Below are 16,468 nucleotides of genomic sequence, written 5' to 3'. Positions count from 1 at the left end.
GGTAGCACTGAGTATATTCACGCTGTTGTGCCCCTGATCTCCACAAGGTTTTCACCCTGCAAAACTAAAAACTGTATCCATCAGAGAATCCTCCCGTTGCTGCGCTAAAACTGTATCCATCAGAGAATCCTCCTGCTGCTGCGCTAAAACTGTATCCATCAGAGAATCCTCCCGCAGACACACCTAGTTATTTATTTATCACTGGGCTGGGTCTTCATTGCTGCACAGGCTTTTCTCTAGCTGAGGCAAGCCAGGGCTACTTTCTAGCTGCTGCACACAGCCTTCGCACGGTGGTGACTTCTCTTACAGTGCAGCACGGGCCCTGGGGTGTGCAGGCCTCAGTAGTTGCATCACATGGACTCGGTAGTTGTAGCTCCTGGGCTCAGGAGCACAGGCTCAGTAGCTGTGGTGCATAAGCTTAGTTGCTCCATGGCAGGTGGGATCTTCCCAGGTCAGGGATCAAACCTGTGTCTCCTACGTTGGCAGGTGGACTCTGTATCACTGAGCCACCAGCGAAGCCCAGCCACACTTATTTTTAATGACTGCTTTCTTTGAGGGAGTTTTGTCTCCTACTATCAACCAGTCCATTCTGAAGGAGATCAGTCCTGGGATTTCTTTGGAAGGAATGATGCTAAAGCTGAAACTCCAGTACTTTGGCCACCTGATGCGAAGAGTTGACTCAATGGAAAAGACCCTGATGCTGGGAGGGATTGGGGGCAGGAGGAGAAGGGGACGACAGAGGATGAGATGGCTGGATGACATCACTGACTTGATGGACGTGAGTCTCAGTGAACTCCGGGAGTTGGTGATGGACAGGGAGGCCTGGTGTGCTGTGATTCATGGGGTCGCAAAGAGTCGGACACTACTGAGCGACTGAACTAAACTGAACTGATCATGCCTGTACTTCTTTCACAGACCCCTACGTCCTCTCTGTCTCTTTGCACATACACAACTGCATACCCAACTGCATACATAGTATAACCTGCACACATATGCACACTTGTGCACACTTGTGCACCCTAGACACGTGTACTTCAGCTTCCCCTGAAGCTTTATTGCCCTCACCTCTCTCTATCGGTGACCACTGTTGACATTTACATATAATGAAGAACAAATTCTCCCAATTCTCAGAGTCCCTGCAGGGGAGGGCTGACGCTTCTGCCAGGGGGTTTCCCAGCCCCCTGGTGGCCCATCCACTCAGGACCCAGGGAGGGAGGAGTCTGACGCCAGATGAGGCTCCCAGAAGGAACCTGTGAGTTAGCACCCACTGTATTCAGCCCTCTGTGTGTGTACGTCTGCGTGTGTGTGTGTGAGGGGTGTTATCCAATCAAAAAGCGATTCCTTCCCAAGTGTGCGGTGGAAAATGGAATCAGCCCTCACTCCACCCTTTGTGCTGAGGGACAAACGTTCCTTATTCCTAGTGGCATGCCATCATGTCAGCCAAAGGCAAGTGGCCTCCTGTGAGGCCAGGAAGGAGGCATGGGTCTTGCCCACCTTTCATTACCACATAGTAAGAAACTAGAAAGTAGAACAGCAAGCAGGGACACATGTGTGAGGAAAACATGTTGGTAACGGCTCACAGGCCATCACTTCTTCACAAAGCGAGGGGTGGTGGCGGGGCGCCAGAGCCTCTAGATGTCCACACACTGCTTCTTCATCACAGTGAAATAGCCGTGCCATGGGAGTGCGCCCACCCAGAAGGTGCACATTTGTCTCTGAAAAAGACCACCACCACAGCAAAAGTCAGCAGTGTGCCAAGTGCGGGAGAAAAAGCAGTTCTGTTACCGGGTGCCAGCGCAGGAGCTAGGTGCCAGCACTGGGGCTAGGTGCCAGCTTAGGAACAGGCCGGAAGACGGGTCGTCATCTGTCAAGCAACACCCTGCAGAATTTGCCGGCTGGAGGCTGCAGACCCTTGTAGCCACCAGAAGTTACATGGAGGAGTTTTTTGTCCCCATCCCATCCATGGATAGACAGCAAATACTAATCATCATATTTTTGGTGGGAGATCAGACATAAATTTGATTTTATTTTTATAAAATAAAATATTAATATTTTATATAATGTAAATATTGTAGTTCTGTGCCAGGTATAAACTAATATATGTCATCTTAATAATCAAATAATGCCTTTTGCTCTGACAACAAATACATCAGATAAGAGCAATGTAGAGAATTCTAGGACCTAACATAAATTTTATTCCAAACCTCCCCCTTCTCCCTTTAAAAATGTCATTGAAATGACAAATGAAAACTTCTATGTGTGGGTAACAGATGGACGAATGGGTGGAAAGAGGCTTAGGCAGATGGATGGGCAGGTAGACATCCTAGAAAAACAGCAATGGCCGTCTTCGATAACTGACTGGAAACACAGGGGCATTTCAGGAGTGAGGGGCAAACAGTGTCAGAGAGAAGGACGTTAGGTTTTGGCTGAATTCTGACACATACAAAGGAGGATTATGGGGTCTCCGTCCCCACAAACCCACAAGATACCAAGTCAAGATGATTTTATGGGCAAATTTTGTCAAACCTTGGGAATCCAAAGCTCTTTTGGTTTTTAAACTGATCTAATTGCAGAAAGAAGTTGAAAAGCCCTTGTTCTCGTTACACCAGACCTGAGAAACACTGAAGCCAAAACACAACCAAGAAATAAACTGTAACCCAGACTTACCTAGTAAAATAGAATGTAATATCCTTTAAAAAGGCAGCAAATTAAAGGCAGCATAGTGAACAGTTGCTGGCCCCCATGCAGTGCTTTTCAGTGTTCCCTTGACATGAAGTGTGTTCAGTGTCTGTACCTGAACATTCTGATTCAGTAGGTTTGGGATGAAGCCATGGAATCTGTGTGTGTGTATGTGCACGCGCGTGTGTATGTGTGTGTGTACCCCACACTCCAAGTCATTCTCTGGGGAGTTTGAGTGTACTTAATATTGATATATAGAAAAGCAAAATTCATAAGTGGCACACTAAGCCACCAGGCTTCCCTGGTGGCTCAGACGGTAAAGTGTCTGCCTGCAACGCGGGAGACCCGGGTTCAATCCCTGGGTTGGGAAGATCCCCTGAAGAAGGAAATGGCAACCCACTTCAGTACTCTTGCCTGGAAAATCCCATGGACAGAGGAGCCATGGTAGACTACAGTCCATGGGTCACAAAGAATCGGACACGACTGAGTGACTTCACTTCACTAAGCCCTCTATATTCTAAGAGACGAGGGCAGATCCCATCCACATCACTGCTTCTTTCCAGCCTGGATCCGGCAGGATGGCTCCCACAAAGGGAGGTGACAAGAAAAAGAGGCTGTCCTGTCAACAACAAAGCAGTGACCTGAGACTAGCCACCCACATGCACAAGCACATCCACGGAGTGACCTTCAGGAATTGCACCCTTGCAATCAGACAGAACTAGAAATTTGCCATGAAGGAGAGGAGGATGCCAGATGTGTGTGTCCATAGCAAGCTCCACAAAGCTGATCAGGTCAGAGGAACAAGGACGGTCCCCCGCCGCCATGTCCAGGTCCAGTTGTCCAGAAACCCTGCCAAAGATGCGGCTTCACCCAGAAAGTCTGCACACCCTGACCTGTGCGCCTGTCACCACTCTCAGTGCAGATGAATTAACCACGACACTCAGTTATAGAACAGCCGAAAAAAGACACGTACTTCCTATTCCAGACACATAAGGACGACTCAATATTAGGGGATCTATTATTTGAATTTATTTTAGTAATGGGTGAAAGAAGAAAAATTATTCAATATACTTGGTAGATGTTGAAAGAATAATTAATAGAAGAAAACATCCTTAATTTAAAAAAATAACCCTTGGTAAAGAGGGAGTTGGAAGAACTTTGGAAATCAACACCTGATATAGTATTTACTAATAAGGTATAAATACTGAAAAGAATCCCATTAAATCCTCCAGGAATGAGCCACCACCCAGCATGACTCCTCTTCAGCATTATTCCAAACACTTGGAAAGAAAGGAACAAAGGTTTGTTTATCGATAAATGTGTACTTAAAAATGTGTGCTCTAAAACCGAGATGGGCCATGGAAACTTTACAAAGAATAAAAGAGCTTCCTGGAGACAAGTTTCCTAATTAATCTTAATATTAATTCTTTAATATTTTCTACAAACAGGTAAAAAGTGACAACTCTCCTTTATGCTCAATGCACCCAGTAGAAAATATAAACTCCAGCCCACGATATTTCTACTACCAGGAAAAGATAAACAAAACTAAAATAGAAGATCAGATGGTATCCCGCATGCTCCCTGCTTGCATGTTTGTCCCGAGGAGCCTCTGCTCTGCTGGAAGTGATGGATTTGTTCACAGTAAGCCCACAGAGGAAGTTTTAGGTTCTGGTCAACGGACCTTTGTGTTTCCCACTGTGACTGCACGCCACGGCAGTTCTGAGCACGGTCCCAAGGACCCCCACTGCAGGAGCTCATTAGCAAGGCCGGTTCTTAGATTCCTCTCCAGACCTACTGAGTCTGATTCTGCAGGGGGAACCCTGTCATCCACGTATGTCAAAGCCGCCAGATGATTCTGACATGTCTCATGTGAAGGACCATGGGTGTGAAGGAAGGGGCCCACCTCCACCTGCAGAGAGCCCGGGGGGCTTCACCAACATCAGAGGAAGCCCTCAGGTTAACCCCGGATACTCCCACCCCGAGTCAGAAATACAGGCTTGAGGTCAAAAGCCCCCAGGCCACGACAGCCCTCTGCTTTGAGCCTGGGGCTCTTCCCATGGCTGAGCCTGGGAGGCTGGGGACACTCCTGACCTGGTCACTGCTTAATCTCCAGCACCCAGCATAGCACCTGGGGCCAGGTAAGCTTTGATGAGCAGTTGAGTGAATGAATGGACTTCTCTTTGTGCTTTCACAAGGATGGGCAACCTCGGGTCAGGCCACAGCAGAGTGGTACCTCCAGGTCCAAGAGGGTGGACCCAGTGAATGTGTGTGAGCAAGTTTTCCTGCACCAGGAACCCAAAGGAATGGAGTGCTTGTACTGAGAGTGATCTTGACAGCACCCTGTCCCTAGGCCGAGGTTTCCTCCAAGTCTGCTGTCCTGCACTGTCTCCTACGAGGGCCGCAGGACTGACCACTTTGGGGCTCCGCCCTGGGAGAGGTGCCGACCACTCAAAGACAAGGTCTGGGTACCGTGAGTTCTGCCTGGGGCTCAGAGCAGCCAAGACCGCTGCAGACAGTTGGTGTGTCCCCTACCTTTTCCAGTTTGGAGGTGTTCTTAACCACGCAATTCTCGTTACTGTTTGGAAGCTTTCTGCAGTTGGTGCGGGAGATTTCAGCGTCAATAAAGTATTCCAGACGATCTGTGACCTGTTGATTAGCAGTCATGCAATTTTGTTCAAAAAAGCCTTCTACTTTTTAATGTTTTTAACAAACCCTGAAAAAACTGCTCTTCCTTTTATTCCCTCTCCTTACCTCCTCCTCCTCCATCCTCCAAACGTATCTTTAGGAGATGGCCTGTGGAGCCACCACACAAAGAGACCCCCACCTGGAGCCGGATTCCCTGGGGCAGAGGCTCCATCCAGTGTGGGGCCTTCCTGAAGGCAAGACCTTCTACTTAAGAACAACCGGCTTCTGCGCCCAGGGTGTTACCCGTTCACTTGGGTCCCTTGGGAACAGGACCCTCAGCCACATGGGATCCCCTCCTTGAGCCCCTTCCCATACACACACACACACACACACACACCCTTCATTTTTGTCACCTGGGATCCCCTACCCATTGAGGCTCCTCCACCTAAGACCCCTAACCCCACCCCAGGGCCCCATGTAGCCAGGCTTGTCTTCCTGTTCTCTGAGTGTTTAGGAAGCAGAACAGGAGCAGTTGACAGAATTCATGAATGATTGAGTGAGGTGAAGGCTGCTGTATGTAGATTTATTAATAAATCTGCTCCCATCTTGTTTTAAAAGATTACAGCAGGGTTTAGAGATGGCCAAGCCTGCCATGCAAAAAATACTTCTCCCATCAGCTCTTAGAGTCAGAGCAGGAATAGATAAGGGCTGTCCTTCCACAGTGGTGTCCCAGACTTTTGTAGGTGGGGTCCCCGGATCAACAGCATTAGCATCACCAGGGAAGTGGATGGAAATGCAGGTTTTGAACCACTGAGTCAGAAACTGCTGAGGGGGTGGGGTATGCACAGTCAGTGTCTGAACAAGCCTCCAGGTGATTCTGATGACCAGGGGAAGCAAAATAAAGCAAAGAGGAAGAAGACAGCAAGAGACAGAAGTGTATCTGCAGCTTGGGTCCAGGTTCCCCTGGATTCAACCTTCGCTACCAGGCTTTCCCACACTGCCTCTCCAGCCTTAAGCAAGGTGATCCTACCAGTCCATCCTAAAGGAAATCAACCCTGAATATTCATTGGAAAGACTCATACTGAAGCTGAAACTCCAATACTTTGGCTATCTGATGCAAAGAGCAGAGTCATTGGAAAAGACCCTGATGCTGGGAAAGATTGAAGGTGGGAGAAGAAGGGAATGACAGAGGATGAGATGGTTGGATGGCACCACCGACTCAATGGACATGAGTTTGAGTAAATTCTGGGAGATAGTGGAGGACAGGGAAGCCTGGCATGCTGCAGTCCATGGGGTCGCAAAGAATCAGATGTGACTTAGCGACTGAACAGCAACAACAAGTGACGTCTTAGTTTTGTTCCAGAGAACTAACAGGGAGACTGGGCTGTCGTGGGAGAAGCTGGTTGGCCAGTTGGTGGCCGACCCAGGACTGAGACAGAAGCATCGGACGTGGGACACGTTCTCCCACTGCGGTCCTGGCCTCGGCTCCTCCGGCCACAGGAAGGCAGAGGACGACCTGATTCCAGGAAAGTGGGGACCTGAATGCACACGCCCCTTTCCAGAGGTGAGAAAACCAGAATGGCAGATTGAAAGACCACATCTGGTCACGGGGATCCCAAGAACTCCCTGACCTGATGCCCCTCTGGCTTTCAGTCTTCCTAAAACAGCCTGAACATCTCACCCACAGTCTGGGAGGCCCGGCCTGGCCTGGTCACAGCCCACCCATCTGGCCGCTCACACCGGTTCCTTAGGGCTAGGAGTCAAACTCCTTCTCCCCCACTACACCCCTAAACTCTCCCTGCTGACCTCCTGTAGCAGAGACTGTTGACGGGGGCCCAGGCACCCACCTACTCTGCTGCTTCCTGGGGCTCCCTGCTGCCAGATGGAGCCAAGGACCCTGGGAGCAGCTCCCAGCCAGTGACAGGCGAGAGCTGGTGGGAGAGGAACCCAGCTCCCCTCCTGCAGGCGGCCCAATCCTGCACAGGTGTTGCACCATCTCCTTGAGGCCTAAGGGACACGGAGTCCAGATGCCCTCAACAGTCAAAGTGCTCAGCGACACCCCTGGACTGGCCACTTCCCTGCCCCCTCTCAATCCCCTCTGACCACCAGGTGCTTCCTGGATGGCCTCTCAAATAAACCACTTCACTGAAACAGTAGTGCTAGAAGCTGCTTCTGAGAAACCCCCAAAAAACCACCGCCTACCAGCCTCCTCTCCCTGTAGCCCATCTGCCCTCAGGCGTCACCTTCATCTTTCCTTGGGGAGGCAGGTCTCAGTCATGACTATGCGGGGGACCCAGGTCCCACCCAGAGATCCTCACTTAATTGGTGAGGGTGTGGCTGGTGCAGGAAGGGGACTCACCAACTCTCTAAGGAAGCCCCACAAATAACGTGCCATAGGCGGCATCCCAGCTCTCCAGCTTGGCTCAGGGTTTTGTTTTCTTTTTAATTTTTTTTCATTGTCTTTGGCTTCCCTGATGGCTCAGATAGTAAAGAGTCTGCCTGTAATGCAGGAAACCTGGGTTTAATCCCTGGGTCAGGAAGATCCCCTCGAGGAGGAAATGGCAACCCATTCCAGTATTCTTGACTGGAGAATCCCATGGTCAGAGGAGCCTGGAGGTCTAGAGTCCGTGGGGTCACAGAGAGTCAGAAATGAATGAGCCACTAACTCTCTCTTTGATCAACATGTCTTGGCTGAGAGTAGAACCTGATTTCCAGTGAAAGACAGCTCTTTACTTAATTAATTAATTAATTTTTGTTCACATTATGCAGCATGTGGGGTCCTAGTTCCCCAACCAGAGATCGAACCTATGCCCCCTAAAGCAGGGAAACTCAGTCTTAACCACTGAATGGCCAGGGAAGTCTCGCAGTTTGTCTTCTAACTGGTTCCCTGGCTCCCTAAAGGCTGTGATCATTTGTTTCCATCTCAGCCTCATCTACAGCATCTGGTACTGCTTGTTGCCCAAGCTACTTGGGTCCCAAAGGAGAAAACCGTGAAGGGCTTTGCTTCCTGTGTGGAAGTCACAGGACCCAGGAGCCTTTACTGTGAAGGGTGATGGCGGTGCCCCTGATGGAACGTGCAGTCACCAGCATCGTGTGTTGGGGACACCGGGCTGATGGCGCACGTGTTCCTGGAGACAGGGTCATGTGTAGACTGGCCCCGCTCCTGCCACAAGAAAGCCTGGAGTCCAACACCTGGGGTAAGTCTGTCACAATGGCCTGTCTGCTGAATGTCTTTGCAACACATCCTGTGCACTTACACCTCAAACACACCCCAAACACCTGACTGAGGCTAGAAGTCAGCAGAATTCCAACACCAAGGACCTCTTCTTGGACTTGGCAGGTGAGGATGGAGCGTCCCCCACATGGATATCATGTGATTGATGACTCCCAGCACTGGGTCACCTGAGGCCCTGTAGGGAGGGATTCCATGGACAGAACCACTGCCGCTAAAAAGATGTAGGACTGAGAGCATGAAGGGATCTGGGAGGAGGCACTTTATGAGCCTCCCTATTCCATGTCAACCCACATTCCACGGGATATGGGGAGATTGAATGTCACTCAGGGTAGCATTATTGTAAACATATTCATGGTGCTAGTTGTCTCCCAACCTTAGCAAACATGGATCACAGATGTGTGATTTGCCATTTGGGGTGTAACCGAGTTCATAGGTTGGGGCCCCTAGGACAGCCGTCATGGCACTTAAGAAAGGGAGCTGGCCGTGGGGCTCAGCACCACTGGGTCCCAGTGCTGCTCATGCACCCTCCCTCTCATTCTGGCTTCAGTCTGCACTGCCAGGGGCAAGCAGGAGCAAGTATGCAAACTGGGAGGAAGCGCCCTTACCTGCATCTGCACCTGCCACACCTTGACCACCTGGAAGAAGAATTTGTCCTCGCTATCCTTGTTGTACTCCTGCATGGCGAACCACAGACACTGCTTCACGTTGCCGCTTGTGCTGCTGACGTTCTTTAATTCCCACAAGACCTTGTCTGTGTCCTTGTATACAAGGGTGTTGCCCCCCAGGGCCACCAGGGCCACCAGGAGGGCAAGCAGGAGCTGGCAGGTCCCCCAGAGTCTGGTCATGGTCCCTTCTTTCGGGGACACAGGTGAATGTCTCTGTCCTCCCAGGGAAGGAGCTGCAAGTGGTGTGGGGTGGCCGCTGCTGGCACGACAGTTTCCAGAGATCTTACCCAGAAAGAATCAGCTTGGATCAAGACAAAAGCATCAGGGTCAGCTGGTGGGACTATCCCTGTCTTCCAAGGAGCCCCACCCATGAGAAGCCAGGTCAGAATCCTCACCTGCCTGCTGCCCTGCTCCTCTTGGGTGGCTCCTCCAGGGAGCTCACTTAGAGCCCTGGGTCCACACCTACCCTGTGTGCCTCCTGTTTCTGCGTCTCTGGCTTGTAAGAGGTGGCTGTGAAGGGTGTGGCAGCCTGAGGTTTCCTACTCTGGCTCCCTTTCCGGCTGGCTCCCCGTCCTGGGGAGTTGGGCTCTGACCTAGTTCCAGAGTTCTCCTACGAACCCAGCACTCTCAGCTGCGTCAATGCCTTAGTCTGGGGCCTCCTTGCTCCTGCTCCCTGGTCTGTGGTCACCTGCGACCTCTGTGCCCCAGAGGGCAGTCCCACTTTGTGATGTAATCCCACACCTGTGATCCTGTCTCAGAGGGCGCCTCGCCCCTGCTGGCCCCTGGTCCCTGGTCCTGGCGGTTCACATGGCACGCAAGACCCTCCTGCTTCTGCCCTCGGAGTGGAAGGCTGAGCATGCTATGACCTCAGCTTCCTAAGCATCTGGCCTCTGACCCCTTCTGCTGAGCACCTTTCCAACATCTTTGCGAAATTATGCAAGTATTTCTGCATAATAAAAGACCAGAGAGAGAATCAATGCAAAGCATTACATGAATTTAAATTTAGTGAAAGAAAAAATAAATAAATAAATAAATTTAGTGAAAGAAAGTGAAAGGTACTCAGTCATGTCCGACTCTTTGCAAACCCATGGACTATACAGGTCCATGGAATTCTCCAGGCCAGAATACTGGAATGGGTAGCCATTATCTTCTCCAGGGGGTTTTCCCAACCCAGGGATTGAACCCAGGTCTTCCGCATTGCAGGAGGATTCTTTACCAGCTGAGTCACCAGGGAATGGCCTATTGCTGGTCACCTATTGGTACAGTTGACTCTTGAGCAATGCAGGGGTGAGGGGCACCTACCCCCAGTACAGTCAAAAATCCACATAGACCATCTGATTCCCCCAAAACTTAACTACTAATAGCCTATGGTTGAAATTTGTTTACAGTCCACATATGCATTTAAAAAAAAAAAATCCATTTATAAGTGTACCTACCTACTTTAAGCCAGTGTTGTTCTGAGGTCAGCTCTAATGCATTCATGATTTTTAAATTTTGCTACATATTAAAAGCACCAGGGGTATTTTAAGAGTTTCCTACCTTTAGTAAATACATGTGTTAGTTGCTCAGTTGTGTCCAACTTTTTGAGCCCATGAACTGTAGCCCAAGAGACTCCTCTGTCCATAGGATTCTCCAGGCAAGAATACTGGAATGGGTTGCCATTTCTTTCTCCAGGGGATCTTCCCAACATAGGGACCAAACTCGGGTCTCCTTCATTGCAGGCAGATTCTTTACCATCTGAGCCACCAGGAATACAAATGCATTATGATTTGAATAAAAGGAGCCTCTTCAGTTCAGTTCAGTCTCTCAGTCATGTCCAACTCTTTGTGACCCCATGGATTGCAGCATGCCAGGCTTCCCTGTCCTTCACCAACTGTGTGAGCATGTGATGTGCGTGCATGTGTGAGTGTGTACTGTACAAAGTGTGTGGGCCAATTGATTGTTATTTTCCATCTGGCTTCTGTGCTTCCTATGACCTTAGAAGTTCAGTTCAGTTCAGTCGCTCAGTCGTGTCTGACTCTGCAGCCCCATGGACTGCAGCATCCCAGGCTTCCCTGTCCTTCACCAACTTCTGGAGCTTACTCAAATTCATGTGCATCGAGTCGGTGATGCCATCCTACCATCTCATCCTCTGTTGTCCCCTTTTCCTCCTGCCCTCAATCTTTCCCAGCATCAGGGTCTTTTCAAATGAATCAGTTCTTTGCATTAGGTGGCCAAAGTATTGGAGTTTCAGCTTCAGCATCAGTCCTTCCAATGAATATTCAACACTGATTTTCTTTAGGATGGACTGGTTGAATCCCCTTGCAGTCCAAGGGACCCTCAAGAGTCTTCTCCAACACCACACTTCAAAAGCATCAATTCTTGGTCGCTCAGCTTTCTTTTTAGTCCAACTCTCACATACATGACTACTGGAAAAACCATAGCTTTGACTAGATGGAACTTTGTTGGCAAAGTAACGTCTCTGCTTTTTAATATGCTGTCTAGGTTGGTCATAGCTTTTCTTCCAAGGAGCAAGCGTCTTTTAATTTCATGGCTGCAGTCACCATCGGCAGTGATTTTGGAGCCCCTCAAAATAAAGTCTGTCACTGTTTCCATTGTTTCCCCATCTATTTGCCATGAAGTGATGAGATTGGATGCCATGATCTTAGTTTAGTGAATACTGAATTTTAAGCCAACTTTTTCACTCTCTGTTATGGTAACTTAAAAATTGACATTTGGCAAAACTAATACAATATTGTAAAGTTTAAAAATAAAATAAAATTTAAAAAAAAAGGCATAGTATCTGCACAGGGCAATAAAGCAAAATGCAATAAAACAAAAAAAAATTGTATTTAAAGAATTGTCAACAGTGCTGGAAAATGCTTATTGAAAAAGTTGTGCGCAAGATGCAGAACACTAAATATGATTCACTTCTTCATAAATAAAAAGTGTGTTGTTAGGAAAAAGTAGAGAATCTTGTTATTAACCTTGTAGGAGAGTCTTGATCACCCTTCAGCTACGGGTGCCGCCTCTTCACGCTTGGCCCTGGGAGGCCCTCCCATCACACCGAGCCCAAGGCCAGCGCCTCGCCTGCCCCACGGGCACAGCCTCCTCTCGGGGTCCAGAGGTCCCTCCCTCACCTCCACTAGCCCCTCATCCCGGCTCATCCCCCTGCCAATCTCCATACAGACTCCCCCCAAGTCTCATGTGCCTCTCCAGGCTCCTGTTTTCACCACCCTCTTTGTTCTTCCATGTCATCCATTGTAACCTACAGTTAGTTACCCGTGAATATCTTGATGGCCCATCTTTCCCCATGGGAAACAAAATGGACTTTCTAAGAGCAGGGAATCCTTCCTGCCACCCAACACGTCTCCACCAGAGCCAGGCCAGGCATGGAGAATGTGAATATTTGAGGAGTTGATGAGCAATGCTTTTGCTTTGGTGGAAAAGCACTCATTTCTGATTTTTCTTTATAATGTTTCAAGTGTTCTACATTATAGATGAATTAATTATATACTATATATTATATAATTATATTTATATATTATATAATATAAATATATAATTATAATAAATATATAAACAGAAATATAATTATATAATTATAATAAATATAGTTGTGTAAATATACATATAATTTATATAATATAATATATAACATTATATATAATTATACATTATAATTATATTGAATTATAATTCAATAATTATAATTGTTGAAGAATATATTCTTCAATAATTAGGAAGAAAAAGAGAGTAGATAAGCTTAGCAGGGGTATGATGGTAAATAAATGGAAATGGGTTAGACCAGAGTGCAATTCCTGTGCTCACAGCAGAAGACCAAGGAGGAGCGGGACATGAGGGCTGACAATCTGTCACCCCGAGGGAGTCAGCCACACCTGCCCCTCTGCCCCTGGGCTCAGGAGGCCTCAGGCACCATAGCTCAAGGTCTGAGCCAGGGGAGACCCCACTCTGGGGGCAGATTAAGCACCAGAGACCACAGAGCCTCTTCCTCGGGCCTCCACGTCCCTCCCTCCTGGGACACCTGGGACCCCTTCCAGTTCTGTCATGGCCAAGAGTATAAAGGAGACAGGTCTTCTCCTACGCACGACGGTTCCCACAACCCAGGGACACGGGTGAGCAAGGGCCCTTGGGAGGGAAGCCCAAGCAGGTTGGGAGGCACCCAAGGCCCCACTGAGCCCCTCAGGCCGGGGGGGTCATAAAGGGCAAAACCCAAGACCCAGCCCAGCAAATGTGGAGCCCACATCAAAGGTATTCAGTGGATGGGGGTGGGGTCCCCCCACCCCTAGGTGCTCAGAGGCTGGGCTGATGGAGTAACCCCAACCCTCAGCCCTTGTCCAACCAACTACCAAGTTCTAAGCACATGCTGGACTTTTCTTTGACACCAGGGTGCATTTGAGGTTTCTCTTGGCTTATCTTTTGTTATGAACCCTAGTTGTCCAGAGCCAGCTTAAACGTCATCTGTCTTGGTTCGCGGCACTCCTGGCATTGGTACAACATGCTGGACACCCATGCATCCATCACCCAGACTGGGAGCCGGATTGTCATAGGTCTCTCACACGTGCTCCTCAGCTGTCCTGTGACCCCACCCTGGATGCTGTGTTTCTCATCCCTGCCTTTCCTCAGCACTTAGTCACTGGTGTCTGTGCCCCTGATGTGCCCAGTTCTTCTGGATTTCCTACTTTGGGGAAGAACAAATGTCCATCATCACACATGCAACCCTGGGACCTGGGTTGTCTGCTCTATTTTATGGTACCAAGACTTGCACAGAGAAGCATTGCTGTGGTCTTTGTCCCTTCCCCAAGATTAAGACCAGCTCATTTGCACCCTTTGTCCTGATCGCCCAGCCTCCTGCAGTGGTGGGCTGGCATGTGGCTGCTGTCTGCCTATGCAGTGGAGGCAGGGTTGACAGCATCAGGATGAGATGTGAAGATTCCTCCTCTCTCTGGTGGTCTCCCAAGGTGAGGGGGCCCTGGGAGACCCTAGTCTGAGAACATGTGATATGGGAGCTTCTAAGGTCAGGCACCTGGTCTGGACCCCAGAATATGTAGACCCCACCCCAGGGTGAGCCCAGCTGTGTTGACCTAAAGGAAAGCCACACAGCCATGACTCTCGGCCAGTCTCAGACCCTGACCTGATTATGGACTCCTGCTACAACTCAGTGCTGAGGTCAAGGGAAGGGGAAGGGGCAGGTTGTCAGGCAGTATTCCTGTGCCAAGAGCTGACTAACACACTAAAATTCACCCAACTGAAGCAATGTTTCCAGAGTTTGGATATTTTGTAGAAAGAAGTGATTACTGTTGTTGACTTTGTAAAAGAACCAAATCTTATGCCCCCTAACACTCTCATAATCCTTTGAATTTCACAAGCACATGCATATACACACATGCACCATCAGCATGTTAATATTACCTAGAAGAGTTTGCTTCCCAAGTGGCTCAGTGATAAAGAATCCACCTGCCAAGCAGGAGACATAAGTTTGATCCCTGGGTCAGGAATCCCCTGGGGAAGGAAATGGCAACCTACTTTAGTATTCTTTCTTTTATTTTACTCCAATATTTTTACCTGGGAAATCCCATGGACAGGGGAGCCTGATGGGCTACAATTCATGGGGTTGCAAAGAATAGGACACAGGAAAGTTTAATCCTGGGTGGCCCTGAATGTAATCAGAGACGGTCCCCCTATTTGGCATACTTGTCAGGAAGGATGAATGCTTCCTACTATGTGTGATATTCTGAGGGTGCTTCTTATACAGTTAGAACTAACTGATACAAAATCTTTTCATTGTGTCTTCCTTTAATTCTGGAAAATGTATCTTCATTATTTCTTATAATATTTCTATCTTTTTACTTTTCTCTTCTAGGGTTTGTAGGTTTGCAGTTCTACAGATACTTGGACTCTGTCCTTAAAGCATCCAAGCTTCTCTCCTCATCCTTTCCGGCTGCCTCTGCATACCTTCCCCCATGATGAGACGGATTAACAAGGAGCTCAGCACATATACCCCAAAGGGCCCTGCTTCTCCAAATCAGGTAATCTGAGAAAACATTCTGGGTTTCATGGAAATCAAGGATTTTTAAAAACAAAGCATCCATTTTTCTACTGTGTGCTTGTACTCTCTGTATATTTTCCCTCTCTATTGATTTCAGACTAGGCTGAATCTGGAGAGGTCCCTCCAGGACAGGGGACATGGGACAGGCCACAGTTGTGACTGACCCAAGGAAGTAAGTCATCACCCACAAGCTGCTAATGTGCTTTCACTGATGACAACAGCAGTGGGCCTGAAATTTACCAGCCCCCTCCACAGGCCCTCTCAGAGCCTGTGACCGTGAGCTTCAGCTCAGTGGATGGGCCATGGTTTTACTCTGATAAGTCTGCTCCAGAGAGCAGGATCCAAATGCAGAACACAAGCCACAGACAAGACACCTTCATGGGATTCACACATCTCTAAAGATCGGGCTTCCTTGGAACCATTTCCCAGACCTTGGGCACAAGCGCCAACCACCTGGGGACTTTGTGTCTCTCTGTCAGGTTACAGAGATGGGCATGAGTGGGAGAGGAGAGGAGATGAGAGAAATGAAGCCAGAGGGGTTTCCAAGACAGAAAACTACCATCATATAATGAAACAGAGCAGATGTCAGGCCTTCCCCAGGGGAATGAGGGTTCAGGTGAAGATGCTCATTTGGGGCAGAGCCAGCCGACCCTCAGGGAGGGCCTGCTTGTCCCAGGCCAGAGTGGGGCCCAGAGCCACAGCCCTCAGAACCAGGAGCTCTGAGCCAAGGGTGGGCAATAGGCTGGCTTAGCTGACCACAGACTTACCCTGTCAATGTGTACATGCCCCTGCCAGACCGTGAGGATGTTACAGGATCTACACACAGGCTGGACAAGGAGCCAAAGCAGAGCAGGACACTGTCTTTGTGATGTGGCTGGTAGAGTTGTCCTTGGTAGTCTTGGGAAAAGCAGTCTCATCAGGGCTGATGACCCCTTCAGGGGAACCAATTGGTCAGGAAAGAGACAAGCTAATGACCACGGACAAGAAAATCAGATCCCCAAGCTCAAAAGGCAGAGGGAAGACCCTTCAGCCCCTCCTAAAGTCCTCCTCCAGACAGCGTCCCATGACCTCTCTGTCCCAGTTGGGCCCCCACACCCTTGGACCCTCCAGGACAGCCCCCACCAGGACCCAGGGAGAGAGACATGCTTGTAAGGAGTTCTGTCACCCCAGGGCCCATCCTAGGGCTAGTGATCTATGTTGACAGCCTTGGAAGAC

The 16,468-nt window shown here is 49.1% G+C and overlaps 1 protein-coding gene across 1 annotated transcript; it reads right to left on the bottom strand.

The window, feature by feature from the left end:
• Positions 1-1,631: 1,631 nt before the first annotated feature.
• Positions 1,632-16,397, bottom strand: CST8 (cystatin 8). The gene is made up of 5 exons (XM_055543294.1): positions 16,349-16,397; positions 15,694-15,725; positions 9,145-9,357; positions 5,212-5,325; positions 1,632-1,715 (listed from the first exon to the last, which is right to left on the bottom strand). The coding sequence occupies exons 1-5, from the start codon at positions 16,395-16,397 to the stop codon at positions 1,632-1,634; spliced, it is 492 nt and encodes a 163-aa protein (XP_055399269.1).
• Between the last annotated feature and the right edge of the window lie 71 nt (positions 16,398-16,468).

The sequence above is a fragment of the Bubalus kerabau genome, chromosome 13 (genome assembly GCF_029407905.1).
Source record: "Bubalus kerabau isolate K-KA32 ecotype Philippines breed swamp buffalo chromosome 13, PCC_UOA_SB_1v2, whole genome shotgun sequence".
Classification (NCBI taxonomy): Eukaryota; Metazoa; Chordata; class Mammalia; order Artiodactyla; family Bovidae; genus Bubalus; species Bubalus kerabau.
This window is presented reverse-complemented; position numbering and strand designations above follow the sequence as displayed.